At 37.8% G+C, this 14,988-nt stretch overlaps 1 protein-coding gene across 7 annotated transcripts in view; it reads left to right on the plus strand.

Annotated features, from left to right (window-relative positions):
* CNOT1 (CCR4-NOT transcription complex subunit 1) overlaps nucleotides 1–14,988 on the plus strand; it is a 103,589-nt gene that overhangs the window by 30,149 nt on the left and 58,452 nt on the right. For all 7 annotated transcript variants that reach the window (XM_014788433.2, XM_004431671.3, XM_014788435.2 and 4 more), the window contains exons 3-10: nucleotides 9,759–9,866; nucleotides 10,448–10,546; nucleotides 10,914–10,982; nucleotides 11,070–11,124; nucleotides 11,650–11,853; nucleotides 12,792–12,960; nucleotides 14,317–14,443; nucleotides 14,591–14,701. In XM_014788433.2, coding sequence (XP_014643919.1) covers nucleotides 9,759–9,866; nucleotides 10,448–10,546; nucleotides 10,914–10,982; nucleotides 11,070–11,124; nucleotides 11,650–11,853; nucleotides 12,792–12,960; nucleotides 14,317–14,443; nucleotides 14,591–14,701 — 942 coding nt within the window. The remainder of the gene's footprint in view (nucleotides 1–9,758; nucleotides 9,867–10,447; nucleotides 10,547–10,913; nucleotides 10,983–11,069; nucleotides 11,125–11,649; nucleotides 11,854–12,791; nucleotides 12,961–14,316; nucleotides 14,444–14,590; nucleotides 14,702–14,988) is intronic.

Below are 14,988 nucleotides of genomic sequence, written 5' to 3' on the forward strand. Positions count from 1 at the left end.
GGCTGGGATTGTGTTCCCTTTGTTATTTATCCTAATGACAAGTGGGAAGGAGTATTTATTGAATTTATTAGATATATATAACTAAACATGGGAGCTAGCTAGTATTACAATTATATAACTGAAAAAATGGTTAGAATTTGCCCCGTTAGTCAGGATTTTATGATCCGTAAACATTAACCCCTTTAGTTCTTTTAAAAATACTCATCATGAAAGAAATTATATAAGTAAAATACAGAAAAATAAAATCAACACTAGTTTTTCTACTCAGTTTCTTAACATTTTTGAGTATTCTTTGTTTTTGCATTAAAAATAGTTGTTCTAGGGGTCCAGCCTGGTGGCATAGTCGTTAAATTCCCATGCTCTGCTTTGGCGGCCCAGGGTTCGCAGTTTGGATCCCGCGCGCGGATCTACACACCGCTCATCAAGCCCTGCAGAGGCCGTGTCCCACATACAAAATAGAGAAAGATGGGCACAGATTTTAGCTCAGGGCCAATCTTCCTCACAGACACACACACACACACACACACACACACACAAAATAATTGTTCTGTAAAACCATTTTATATCCTGTTCTTTAAATAATATAGTCTCTAAATAAAATTTTTAAAAATTTAAAAATTTATAAATTTTAAAATTTATAAAATGAAATATAAAATAAAAATTTTAAATTTATTAAATAAGTAACACTTTTTTTTTTTTTTTTTGTGAGGAAGATTAGCCCTCAGCTAACATCTGTTGCCAGTGCTCCTCCTTTTTGGTGAGGAAGATTGGCCCTCAGCTAACATCTGTGCCCATCTTCCTCTACTTTGTATGGGACGCCACACAGCATGGCTTGACAAGTGATGCGTCGGTCTGTGCCTGGGATCCGAACCTGTGAACCCCCAGCTGCCAGAGCGGAGTGTGCGAACTTAACCACTATGCCACTGGTCTGGCCCCCACCCCCTTTTTTTTTGTGAGGAAGATTGGCCCTGGGCTAACATCCGTGCCCATCTTCCTCTACTGTGTGTGGGACGCCTGGCACTGCGTGGCTTGATAAGCAGTGCATAGGTCTGTGCCCGGGATCCGAACCTGTGAACCCTGGGCCACTGAAGTGAAGGACGCGAACTTAACGACTGTGCCACCAGGCCGGCCTCTAAAAGTTTTATTAAAGATCGGGGCCAGCCCAGTGGCGTAAGCGGTTAAGTTTGTGCGCTCCACTTCGGTGGCCCAGGGCTCATGGGTTCGGATCCCTGGTGCGCACCGAGGCACCGCTTGTCACGCCATGCTGTGGCGGTGTCCCATATAAAGTAGAGGAAGACAGGCACGGATGTTAGCTCAGGGCCAGTCTTCCTTGGCAAAAAAAGAGGAGGATCAGCATCGGATGTTAGCTCAGGGCTGATCTTCCTCACCAAAAAAAGAAAAGTTTTATTAAAGATAATCTCAAGCACACAAGAGTAGAGTAATGTAACTCTCATGAATCTATCATCTAGCTTCATTTTGTTATGACCAATCTTGTTTCATCTAACCATTCCCCTCAGTTGTTTTAAAGCATATCCCAGACATAATTTCATCTATTTATGTTAATATAAACCTAACTTCAATACCATTGCCACATTTTTTAAAAAAATGCACAATCCCTAAATATCAAATATCCAGTTAACATTTACATTTCCTGTTTGCCTCTTATAAAAAAATTTTAAAACGGTTGGTTTGAATCAGGATTCAAATAAAATAAATCAGTTTGTTGCATTGGCCCTTGTTAACTCTATTTTAAAGTCTATAGTTTCCCCTCCCTCTTTTTTTCTTGTAGTTATTTTGTTAAAGAAATTAGATTGTTTGTCCTGTGGTTACCTACAGTCTGAATTTTGCTGGTTGTATCCCTAGGGTGGTGTTTAACATGTTCCTCTCTCTCTTGTATTTCCTGTAAATTAGTAGTTAAATTTAGAAGCTTAATCAGATTAAGGTTTTTTTCTCCTTAGGACAATTTTATAGGTGATGCTGTGTACTTGCAGGAGATTCATAATGTCTGGTTGTCTCTATTTTTGTGATTGTCTTTTTTTTTTGCAGGCTTTGTTCATTGACTAGATTAATTTGTTAGGGATTGCAAAATGGTAATATTCTAATTGTTATGCATTCTTTATTAGTTGAAATAGTTCTCTGTAAAGGAAAACTTGCCTTTACCAACTGTATGGTTACCTGAGGTGCAGTTTATACAGAAAGAGCAAGATAAGTGCTTGATTCTCTCTTCTTATTTGTCAGTTTTCAAAGTGATTTGTTTTTTAGCACCCTCTGTAGGGGAGGAAGAGATTTCCTCTACCCACTCTGGGTCCTTTCTGGCCGTGCTACAAGTTAAATTGACATATCACAGAATAACAGGAGAAAATCAAACAAAGCTTTATAACATGTATACCTGGGAGAAACCCGGGAAAACTGGGTAACTCAGCATTCTGGAGGAGGTTGTCATCTTCAATAGCATTTTAAGCTAAAGACAAAGGAGGATATTGAGGGTAGTGGTTTGAGACTTCAAAGGCGAGGAAGGCAATTCACATGGAGATGGAAAAGCAAATGTTTGGTAAAGAGAACTTTGATAAGGATGGGCTTAGCAGGGCCCTCACAGTCTACGTACCCCAGAGTTATCTGTGGTGTTGGCCTGTCCTGGGGACAGGACTTTTATCTTAAATTCTTTTAGGCAGTTAGAGGGAAGGCCAAAGTTTCTTTCACAGTCTTTTGTTCTTAAAAATAATCAAGCCAAGGCAAAGAGACGCATTTTGGGGTGGCCAATTCTGATCCTCCACACCTCCAAACATGACCAGTGAATGAATTTTTTAGTGTTCTTAGGAACTCATGTATTGTTAACGTATTTGATGTGTTTGAAATCATTGAAAGTGTTGCTTATTCATTCTTTCTCCTCTGGCCAGTGAAGGCTTATTCATGTTGGCTTCGGAGTCCTTTTGACACTATACTTATTTGTAGTCTTGGAGGTCATTCCAGAAACCATGGAAACTAAAATATTCCAGATTCATCTTGTGTATTTCTTGCTTCAGACCTGGAATGAGCAGTTTCTCTAAGACGCCTTGGTTTTACTTTAGAGGGAAATGGTATTTAGAGATCATCATCTCTTGTGTTAAAAAATGATTAAAGGAGGTGGCACAAGCAGTTAGGTGCGCGCACTCCGCTGTGGTGGCCCAGGGTTGGCTGAGTCGGATCCCGGGCACGCACCGACGCACCACTTGGCAAGCCATGCTGTGGCAGTGTCCCATATAAAGTGGAGGAAGATGGGCACAGGTGTTAGCCCAGGGCCAGTCTTCCTCAGCAACAAAAAAGAGGAGGATTGGCAGATGTTAGCACAGGGCTTATCTTCCTCACCAAAAAAAAAAAAAAAAAAAGATTAAAGAAGACAGTTTAGATGATACGAACTAATTTTCATGAAACAGATAGCTTCCTTTTGGAGAACTGCAAAATGGGGCAGGAAGTAGGAAGCTTTTATAGGATAAAGAACAAAGGAAGAGACAAATAGAAAATAACTGATTGGCTGGGACCACATAGTCAACCTTGTTTAGGGTGAGAAGGCTCAGAATTGGGTTGGTGTTTAGGGATTGGCTGACTGAATGTATTGTGTTTCAGGTCAAGTGGAGCATTTACAGGGACTCAGAAGTTATCTAAGTTTTGGTTGCTGACATGGTACTCTGGGCAGGAGCAGCTTCATTTTGGGCCTAGAAAGTTATTTCAACACTTGTATTGCTTACTGACACTTGGCCATTATTAGGCCTTTCAGTGGAAGAGCCAAAGAGAAAAATAACACCGTGACTTCATGCTGATACTTCTAATTTAATTTCAGGACCGAGAGATTTTTACTTTATGATTTAAAATCTGTCTCTCCTTTCTTCCCATGGAGAAAATTCCACTTTTCAGTGATAAAAACACTCATTTGCTTTATACCATACTACACAGTCAAGAATCTCAGACTAACAATTCTGACATTGCGAAGAGCACTATGATTATGGAAAATACTTTGTTTGTTTTAGGGGGGTGAAGGGAGCCCTTAGGGCCTATCTCACTAGGGATGTACAATCAAATTAATGTTTTAAAGTCATTTAGAATAGTTCTTGGCATAGTTGTACCTCCAACTGGATATAGAGTTGGGTTCATTGTTTTCATATTACTTTCAATATTTAGGGAATACTTTTTTAATAATTTGATTTTGCTTGATAATTATGTAAAATATTTGTTTCCAGGGTCAAATCTATAAAACAACTTTTATTCAAAGAATAGTTTAGTCTTCTTAAAAATGTATTATATATTGAAATGGATTCATTGCTTACTGTCTGTCCTTTTACTAAGGTTTCTGTATTCCCGAAAAACTTTATTTTCATTTGTTTCTTTTTTGGCTGTAGATCATTGTCAGATTTGTTTAATTGAGAACTACGATGCCATTACCTCAGCTCTTTCATGCTTGAGAATACCTTTATCATTTTTGTTTGGAGTCCAATGATCACTAGATATGAAATTCTTGATTCAAGTTTATTTCCCCCTAGTTTTCTAAATATTGCTCCCCATTATTCAGCAACATTGCATGCCAAAAGCTGCCTGGCTGTCTTCCTTTGTCGCTCTCCTCCCTCATGCATTTTAGGTAACTAACTTTTCTTGCCTACATCTACTCCTAACCTCAATATCCCTATGAATTTTCTTGTAATTAGAGTTTATTAACTTCATGTGTATGCTGTAAGTTTTGGTTATTCTGTGTCAGCCTTTCTCGTGCTAAGGTATACCTTTCTTTCTTTTTTTTTTTGTGAGGAAGATTGGCCTTGAGTGCTAACACCTTTGCCTATCTTCCTCTATTTTCTGTGTGGGATGCCACCACAGCATGGCTTGATGAGCGGTCTAGGTCCGTGCCCGGGATCCGAACCCACGAACCCTGGGCTGCCGAAGCAGAGCGCGTGAACTTAATATGGTATACCTTTCAATCTTCAATTCAAATCTTTATTTCAGGAATATTTTTCTTGTGTTCTTTGAATGGTTTTCCTTTTCTTCTCTTATGGATTGAGGCTTATTGATTTTATTAGGGGGTTATCTTTTCTGTAAGATTTTGGTCTTATGTTTCCTTCCTGAGCCCTGCAAGCTTTCGTTTCCTTCTGTTATCTTGTCTTTGAACTAGTGTGTTACCTTTTTGAAGATTTTTCCCTTAAAAAACAAAAAAGTTCCTATCATTTCTTTGAAGGTATGGAATACTGTTTGTCTGAATTCTTCTTTTGTTTGTTTATCTGGGTAAGTCCTTTGAAATGTGTCTTCTTCACCTCTTGTTTCTTTGCTCTGTTTATTTTACAGGTTCTTTAAATAGGTTCCATGCTGTGTCTTTGGGTTTTTTGCTCATCTTTGAATCAATCCAATTATTTCCTCACATATAAACAATCCTGGGGATGCTTGAGGGCAGGAAAGTGTGTTGGGGTAGTCTGCCATTTCTGTTTTCAGATTTGGTAGTGGTTGCTGCCTCCTCTTCCTCGTTCTCCGTCTCCAGCATTCTCCTTTGGCTAGATGGTTTGCTCACAGACATTAAAAGTGGCATCTTGAGCTTGCTTGTTCCTTTAGATCTCCCTCCTTTGCCATTCTGCAGTTTCTGTATGTTGATCTGGGTCTCTAAACGGACAGTCTGTTTTGTTTCGTGGCTTCTTTGTGCCCCAGATTCATCACTTGAATAGAGAATAATTATACATGTTTTGGGACATTTATCAGTTCTGGACATTTTTATTTTTGGATTTATCAAACCCAAATAGAAATTTGCATTTGGCCTGTCATTTGAGGTAGTAATAATGAGCTATTTGCCATATCTCTCTGGACCACTTCTTAAAAGAGAATGTGTTGTTGGAAATGAAATTTTAAAAAATTTTATTTGAGAAGCTAGACTAGGAAAAAGTGATCTTAGTTCCACCATCTTTGTACTTAGGAATTCAAAATTTTTGTCCTTAAATTAGTGCATTTTGTGTTAGAAGTAACCCTTTATATTTGCAAAAATTTTTCAGGTTCTTTTCAATATATTAAACTGTTTTGAATAGATGCACTATTTTTTATAAAGTAACACAAGATATTGATACAGATAATACCATAAGAACCTGGAATGATTTTTTTTTTTTTTTTTTTTTTTTGGTGAGGAGGATTAGCCCTGGGCTAACATCCGTGCCCATCTTTCTCTACTCTATGTGTAGGACACCTGCCACAGCATGGCTTGATAAGTGGTGCATAGGTCTGTGCCTGTGATCCAGAGCTGCGAACCCCGGGCTGCCGAAGTGGAATGCACGAACTTAACCACTACACCACCAGGCTGGCTCTTGGAATGAATATTTTTAAGTTAGAATATGTTGAACAAGTTTAAGAAATATGAAGAGGCTGATACAGATATATTGTTTATATGGAGCATATGTATATTTGGATATAGTCTAATTATTCCAATTATTGTAACTATAATCATTGTAATATAGAGAGTTACTGTCTTTAATTTAAGTTTTAAAAATCTGGTACTTCAGAATTGTATAGAATCTTGGGCATTTTTTGGGACGTTTGAGATCATCTGTTAGGCTAGATTTTGTATTTTTCTTTATAGAAATCTTTTTGAGCTTGTATGGGAATCCCCATACGTGTGTCTTTTTTTTTTTTTTTTTTTAATCTGTTTTTAGGAGCTGGGGTTGAAGGCAAATTCTTCGGATAATTGCTGCTTATATTCCACTCGAAGAATTTTAAAAGTTTTATTAGAGATAGGGATTTTTGTTTGTAACTATGTAAGTTAGTTGACTACCTCATAAGAGTACTCATTACCATTTTTGGACAGCCTTATTAGGGATTTCTTTATAATGAACTAAAATAAAATGTTTGTAGCTCTTTTTCTGAATAAGATTGAATATTTCATGTAAGTACCCTTCACATAATTGTCTTTAATCTTCCCTCATGTGCATTCTCTAGGCTAAATAGTACCCCATTTTCCCAGCCATTCCACATGATTTTCTGAATCTCTACCACCATAGATGCACTGTTTGTTAACGTCCCTCATAATGTGTGACTTTTAGATGAGAATGTGTTACTCTAGCCAAAAATCAGATCATTATAGAAGTATTATAGAATGCCTTTGATATAGTTACTTTATTTTTTAATATAGCCTAAAAGTTTTGCTATCAGATTGTAAGGTAGGTAGTTAACTAAAACTATGAATTATTTTACTAGTCGCCCCTGCCCAATGGGTGGAGTGGTTTGAATTCTAAGTAAAAATATATAGGACCTAATCTTGTAGTATCAATTAAATCTTGTTTCAACATCTTTGCAACCCAAGATCATGTTTTTAAAATACCACTTTAGTTTTAGAAGAAAAAATAGTTGCTGCTACTGAGGGGCAGGATGGTATCACAGTATTGCATTCACCCAGCAACCATAAAGCACACCATCTAATTCTACCAGCAGCCAGCAAATTATGTGTAACATTTGTCTTGACTCCTTGCAACCTTTATTTTTTTAAAAAAATCTCATCTGCAATAACATGGTATTGTTTGTCTATATATACTTCTTAGGGTTGTTGTGAAGATCAAGTGGCTGTAAAAGCAATTCTGAAATTATAAAAACAGGGGCCGGCCCGGTGGCGTAGCAGTTAAGTGCACACGCTCCTCTTCAGCAGTCTGAGCTTCACAGGTTCGGATCCTGGGTGCAGACGGACACACGGCTTGTCAAGCCATGCTGTGGCAGCGTCCCATATACAGTAGAGGAAGATGGGCACGGATGTTAGCCCAGGGCCAGTCTCCCTCAGCAAAAAAAGGAGGATTGGCATGGTATGTTAGGGCTGATCTTCCTCACACACACAGAAAACATTATAAAAATATTATAGAAATAAATATAAAGGATAAGAAGGGATATTCATAAAGTTTTGCTGATCCTAGTTAAAACAAAAACTTTAAAATTTTCTTATTTTGTTTTTTGGCCATTGATAGTCTAATGGAAAGTCTCTTCCATTTTTTAGGTTGGTGTAACAGCACCAGATAAGTCAGTATGTTTGTTAACTGTGATCTGGTCCCCTGACTCCCTCTGGCCTTTTTCTGTTATTAAAATCCTTTGTGTACTGTTTACTTTCTGCCTCAGATGCTCTTCCTCCAGCTCTGTCTGGTTGTTACCTCAATATTTTAAGTCTCAGCTTACATTTTACATCTTTAGGGAAGGTCTTTCTCAGCACCCCCCTCCCGTCAATATCACATAACCCTGTTTTCTTCACATGACAGTTAATATTATTAGAAATTCTTTACTTGTACTTTTCTCCCCCCATGGAAACATACTTCATGAGAGCTATGGAACCCAGTGGTCTTCTGCTGCATTTGCTGTACCTTGAGTTGTATCTAGTATGTACTTAACAAATATTTCTTTTTTTTAAAACAGTTTTATTAATTAATTAATTAATTAATTATTTTTGTGAGGAAGATCAGCCCTGAGCTAACATCCATGCTAATCCTCCTCTTTTTGCTGAGGAAGACCGGCTCTGAGCTAACATCTACTAACATCTATTGCCAATCTTCCTCCTTTTTTTTCCCCAAAGCCCCAGTAGATAGTTGTATGTCATAGTTGCACATCCTTCTAGTTGCTGTATATGGGATGCGGCCTCAGCATGGCCGGAGAAGCGGAGCGTCGGTGCGCGCCCGGGATCCGAACCCCGGCCGCCAGTAGCAGAGCACGCGCACTTAACTGCTAAGCCACGGGGCCGGCCCAACAAGTCATAGACTAGTGGATTTTAGGCTCGTAGAATCTGTTTTAAGTGTCCACCTCCTCATCTACAAAATGGGAGTAATTTTTGGCAGAGTTGTTGAACATTAAACCAAGGAAGCTCAGTACCATATCTAGTCCAACGTAGGTAGGTAAATATTTATTGTTTATAATGTAGCGTTTAATAAGCAAATGATTACTCTGCACATACAGTGTGCTAAGCTCTTCTAGACTAGATGTGAAGAAGTCAACACAAGTACACAAATTCCCTATTCTTATGCAACCTAAAGTCTAGTGAGGGACGTAGAAAATAAATTATCACGTGATGGTAAGTGCTATGGAGAAAAGTAAAGCAGGGTGGTGGTGGGGCAAGTAATGTTGCTGTTTTAGGGAGGGTAGTTATGAAAGGCTTCACTGATGAGGTGACTTGAGAGCAGAAACCTAAAGGAAGTGAGAACAAACCATGTGTAGATATTTGGAGATTTTCTAATTCAGGGTATAGCAAGGACAAACAGGTAATTTTGAGAAACACCAAGAAACTAATGGAGCTCAGGGGTAGCATCTTTAGTACTGAAATCAGACTGGTTCCTTCAGGGCCTTGCTTTGTAGGCAGGCTATTATAAAGAGTCACAGAATGTTAGATTTCAGGTTACATTTTTAAAGTAAAAATAATGCATAGAAAAGGTGATGCTTTCGTGAGTCCAGTTTGTTATAAAATTGTTGCCTTACAACTTAAAAGAAAAAAAGCACTTAGTATTCTTACTACATGTTGTTATGCTGCTTACTGTTTTTTTGTGTAGATGTTGACCAAAGCTCATATATGGGCTAATTACTATTAGTTTTTCTTCTTACGTCCTTCCTGCCAGTGACTGTAGGAAACATTTTAAAAATATTTAATTATAAAATATTGGTACCTCCATCTCAATAATTTCCTATAACTCTTAATCCAGAATGAACAATTAACATAACTGGGGATTTTGCCCTAGAGATTGATTTTTTTTTTTTTTAATCCCCCTTAATATTGACTACAAAACTCATATTTTTGGTCTTCTTAGATTGTGAATCGGCACGGTCCTGAGGCAGACAGGCATTTATTACGCTGCCTATTTTCGCATGTGGATTTCAGTGGCGATGGTAAAAGCAGTGGCAAAGATTTTCATCAGGTATTTGGGGATTACAAAGTTTATGTTCACTTAGATCTAATTGTTCAATGAATTACATTTTGGTCATAGTATGTAGCAAACGACACATACAAAGAGCATCCGGAAATAATCTTAGCTGAGTGGCTGAAAGGTATTGGGACTTTTCCTTTTCTTGTCCTTCCCTTTTCCTGCCTGGCTGCAGACCATTACAGCTACCTAGTTCAGGCTTAGAGAGCTGGGGATCAGAAGTGCCTGAAGGAAGCAGGAATGTGGGGAAGTCCTGCTTGACAACTAAGGCAGAGAAGGGAATCTCTTGTCCTAGATTGAGTTTCATTTGGCTTGATTCTCAATCTGGTAGCAGTTTGTCATATTGTTATTCCTTATAGTTGTCAATGAACTCTGTTCTGTAGAGGTTTTAGTTTAACACTTGTTGCAAGTAGATTTTAAGTAGTTTAAATGAGATTTTTAAAGAGCTGATTTTGATCACGTAGAGACAGTATACAAAGTTGGATCACACTTTAATGTTATGAACACCTCTGCCTCTGCTTTGTGCAAGAAGATGACTATTAGTGCTAATGAAAATTCATTTTTTGTTTTTAAAGACTCAGTTTCTGATTCAGGAGTGTGCGTCACTGATTACAAAGCCAAACTTTATCTCGACGCTGTCCTATGCCATTGATAATCCATTGCACTATCAGAAGGTTGGTATTGCTTTTATCTTTAGTAGTGCTAAAAATGTGATCTCTTATTAGGCTTTCTAATAAGGTCTTAAACCTTGATCTCATAATATCATGTGTTAATTTTAAAATTTCATAGATACTTTGGGATTTTTGTAGTTTCTAATAAAATCAAGACAATTTGGTGATAAGTAGAATCTTACTAAAACCAGATCATGCGAAGCTTAAGCTTGTCAGTCCACAGTTCTGGGACATGGTGTATTGTTTCTAGCAGCACTACAAAATTACATCACTCCTATGTAGCACCATAATTGGATGAACAGATGTTTTTATAAACTTCTTGAAAATTGTAAGTTCTTCATGTTTTAAAATAAAGTTTGTTTTGTTTCAGAGTTTAAAGCCTGCACCCCACTTATTTGCCCAGCTGAGTAAAGTTCTCAAGTTAAGCAAAGTACAAGAGGTAAGTGGTTTAAGAAGAGATGTAGGCAAAATTACAATTAAAAACAGCTGTTTGACTCTTTCGTGAATCTAATCCTCCTTGTTTCAGGTAATTTTTGGCCTTGCCCTCTTGAATTCTTCCAGCTCAGATCTCAGAGGTTTTGGTAAGTTCCTTTTCCCCTAAAGATTCTATAGTGAGATTAGATTCTTTAAATCCAGGGATTTTTGAATCTTGAGGCTCTGTAGTTTAGATTTAGAGAGTAAGATTCTAAGATTATCTTCTTTTGGTCTCTCTTATGTATGATAAAAGCACATAATACAAACTTTACCTTTATAACCTTTTTTGAAGGTATAGTTGAGTAGTGTTAACTATATTAAGATATATATATATTATATAACACTATATATAATATAGTGTTAACTATATTGTTGTGTAACAGATGTTTGGAACTTCTTCATCTTGCAAAACTGAAAAACTATACCCATTGATCAACTCTCCATTCCCCCCCGCCCCCCGCCCCCCGGGCAAATGGTCTGTTATTTTATACCTACCAACTAGAGCTAAGATTAGAGGGTGAAAGGTGAGTTGGTGACTGAGAATGATGGTCACCTATATTTTGATGGTATGTGACTTTTTACCCATTGTGGTGCAAAAATAACTTGTGGTTTTTGGTTTACCTGACTTCTAGCTGCCCAGTTTATCAAACAGAAGCTTCCAGATCTTCTGCGTTCTTACATTGACGCAGACGTCAGTGGAAATCAAGAAGGTGGCTTCCAAGATATAGCAATAGAGGTCCTACACCTTCTCCTCTCCCATCTCCTTTTTGGGCAGAAGGGAGCCTTTGGAGTTGGACAGGAACAGATAGACGCTTTTCTTAAGACGCTGCGCAGAGGTAAAGGAGTCTACAAAAGTTGATTTCTTTGGATAAACACAAAACACATAATGAGGATGTTAGAATACAAGTGAGGACAGTGATTTACCTTTCTGTTCTTAAGTTGGTAATCTTTAAAGAAAGAGTAGTTTATAATTTAAAATATGAAAGTAATAAAAGCTTCATTATAGAAAAGGCATAAAATGAACATAACTTCACCAGTAATCTTGTAATATAAGTACAATCTCAGTTAAGATTTTTCATGTGGTCCTTTTTTTTTTTTCACTTAGGGAATCAGAGATGACATTATTGTGATATGCTCTTTTTAGTTAAAAAAATTGATCACTGTTGATATGCCCACTTTACCTCCTTGGCTATTGGCGTTGTTCCTAAGATAACTTCAGGTTCTACTGTTGCCATTCTTCCTTCCTCTGATCCATCTTTTGGAGACATAAGGAGGCTTTTTGAAAACAAATCTTTGGTAGCAGACTAACCACTATTCATTTTCACTGTTATTTTTGTTTATTTCCTAATGTTTATGTTCAGTTTTAAACTACATTAATTTTCTCAGTGATAGGAAGTTATTCACTTGTCAGTGAAATAAGTAGACTGATACTCTAATTGTTTGTTTTTGATGCCTTTCTTGTATGGGGATTGATAATTAGCCCTATTGTGAAAACTTAAAATAATATGTAGAGTGTGAATTGGTCGATAGATACTGGGATTCTAATATAAAAAGTTAAAAATACACTCACAAGCATTTTTTTATGATATAAAAACATTCAGATTTTGGAATTGGTGTTAAAGTCATAACTTGGGCTAGCTGGATTGGAAAAAACTGAATAAACTTTGTTTTGAACGTGAACTTGTGGAAGAGTCAAGTTTGAGGGGCTTTTAAAGAGAATAAAAGAGGATAGTTTGTTTTTAATCAGTTGTAATCTTCTTTTTTCCTCCTTCAGATTTTCCTCAGGAACGCTGTCCCGTGGTGCTTGCACCACTTTTATACCCTGAAAAACGGGACATTCTAATGGACAGGATCCTGCCTGATTCCGGAGGGGTAGCTAAAACCATGATGGAGAGCTCTTTGGCTGATTTCATGCAAGAAGTAGGCTATGGCTTTTGTGCAAGGTTGGTAGCAAGACGTATTAAACTTCTGGTTACTCTTGTGCCAAGCACAGTGTGATTCTTTAAAGCAAGTTCCTAAGATTCCTTAATGTGTTATCATCTTTGCCTCTCAAGAATTTTGCTTCTAAGTTTAATCTTCCACACACTAGTTTTGGTGGTAGCTGTAAATATCCTGGTGGCTAAATTTCTCTCTCTCGGTCCCCCCTGGTTTCTCAGATTTAGGAATCAGGGGTTCCTGGCCTAGTTGCCAGGATAGGTGTTCTTAGCTTTTGGAGGAGAGAGAGCACTGAGAACTTGATCATTTCCCACCTGATGTGTCTAATTTTTCTCCTCCCTGCCCCACCCTCAATTTCCTCACTTGACTTTCATCTTCTACAACCTTTGTTTTCTGCCTTTTTTATACCCTGCCTCTTGCATATTTTTCTCACCCACCAGGGGCACCAAAGGAAATTGTTTCACGCTATGTTAGTAGCATTTATGACGATAAAGTGGGTTCTTAATATTTTTCTGAGAGTAAGTTATTAAGGGCATTAATGTACCTTTGCTTTGAATTTAAATGTAACTTGTAATGTTTTTTGTGTGTGTGTGTGTGAGGAAGATCAGCCCTGAGCTAACATCTATGCTAATCCTCCTCTTTTTGCTGAGGAATACCGGCTCTGAGCTAACATCTATTGCCAATCCTCCCCCCCGCCCCCCAGGCCCCAGTAGATAGTTGTATGTCATAGTTGCACATCCTTCTAGTTGCTCTATGTGGGATGTGGCCTCAGCATGGCCAGATAAGCGGTGTGTTGGGGCGCGCCCGGGATCCGAACCCGGGCAGCCAGTAGCGGAGCGCACGCACTTAACCGCTAAGCCACAGGGCCGGCCCTTGTAATGTTTTTAAAACTCATATAAGCCACATTTCCACTTACATTTGAAAGTGTATTTTTGTGTGTATATATGTGCCTGGCATAAAACTTTTGTTTAATTAAAATTCAGGATGCAGAGTGAAAAAGTTAGGATGCATTTTCAAGTCTTTGTACGTATCAGAATAGTCAAACTCACCTTGAATGTCAGTATTTTAAGGAGTAATTTGATCATACTAAAGATTGAGGAGGATAATTTTATGTCTTTGTGAGAGATATCATTACTCTTGGCTCATATTTTCTTCCATTGATCTTTTAAACATTTTCCATTTTCTTAGTTAAGCAGGTGGTTTTTACATTCCTAGCTATATAAAAGTAACGAAGTGAAGCTTATTACTCTGCCTATGTTAGTAAAACTCTAGGGATTTCACTCAAGGGCTCATTTTACATTAGTATTTCTTAACTGTGGTATTGAGGGTGGTAGCATTTTTCTGAAGTTAAATTTCTGTTTCAGTATCGAAGAATGTCGCAATATAATCATGCAGTTTGGTGTTCGGGAGGTCACAGCTGCCCAGGTTGCAAGGGTTTTGGGAATGATGGCACGAACTCATTCAGGATTAACAGATGGAATTCCATTACAGGTAAGTGTAGAAATCAGCTACTTTACAGTGTGAATTAATGTCCTGCCTTCTTATTTTATTTATTAAATTATGATATGATTGATTGGTCCACCAGCTGGAGCTGAACACATTAAGTAGTTGGATTTAATTCAAATTTTACTTCTACAGAGTATTTCAGCTCCTGGCAGTGGTATCTGGAGTGATGGAAAAGATAAAAGTGATGGAGCACAGGCACACACATGGAATGTGGAAGTCTTGATTGATGTTCTCAAAGAACTGGTGAGTACACGTAATCACGTTTTTACATTCATGATGTTAGTATGATGTAGCTCAAAGAAAGTAAATTTTAATGAATAAAATGCCCAGCTGAATGAGAGCAGCAATGTTTTGTGATTCTCGACTTCATTGGCTCAAAAGTAATGAAGTGTCCGAGATAATTAAGTATTGGAAATAGTACCTAATCAAATTCCAGTTGTATTCGTTAGGAGTTGTTGCTCTGCAGTTCTCAGTGGGACTGCGGAGGTGATTTGTTCAGTTGTTGGTGTGTGGTTTTTTTGAAAGGACAA

The sequence above is a fragment of the Ceratotherium simum genome, chromosome 30 (genome assembly GCF_057802395.1).
Source record: "Ceratotherium simum simum isolate JZ-2026a chromosome 30, ASM5780239v1, whole genome shotgun sequence".
Taxonomy (NCBI): Eukaryota; Metazoa; Chordata; class Mammalia; order Perissodactyla; family Rhinocerotidae; genus Ceratotherium; species Ceratotherium simum.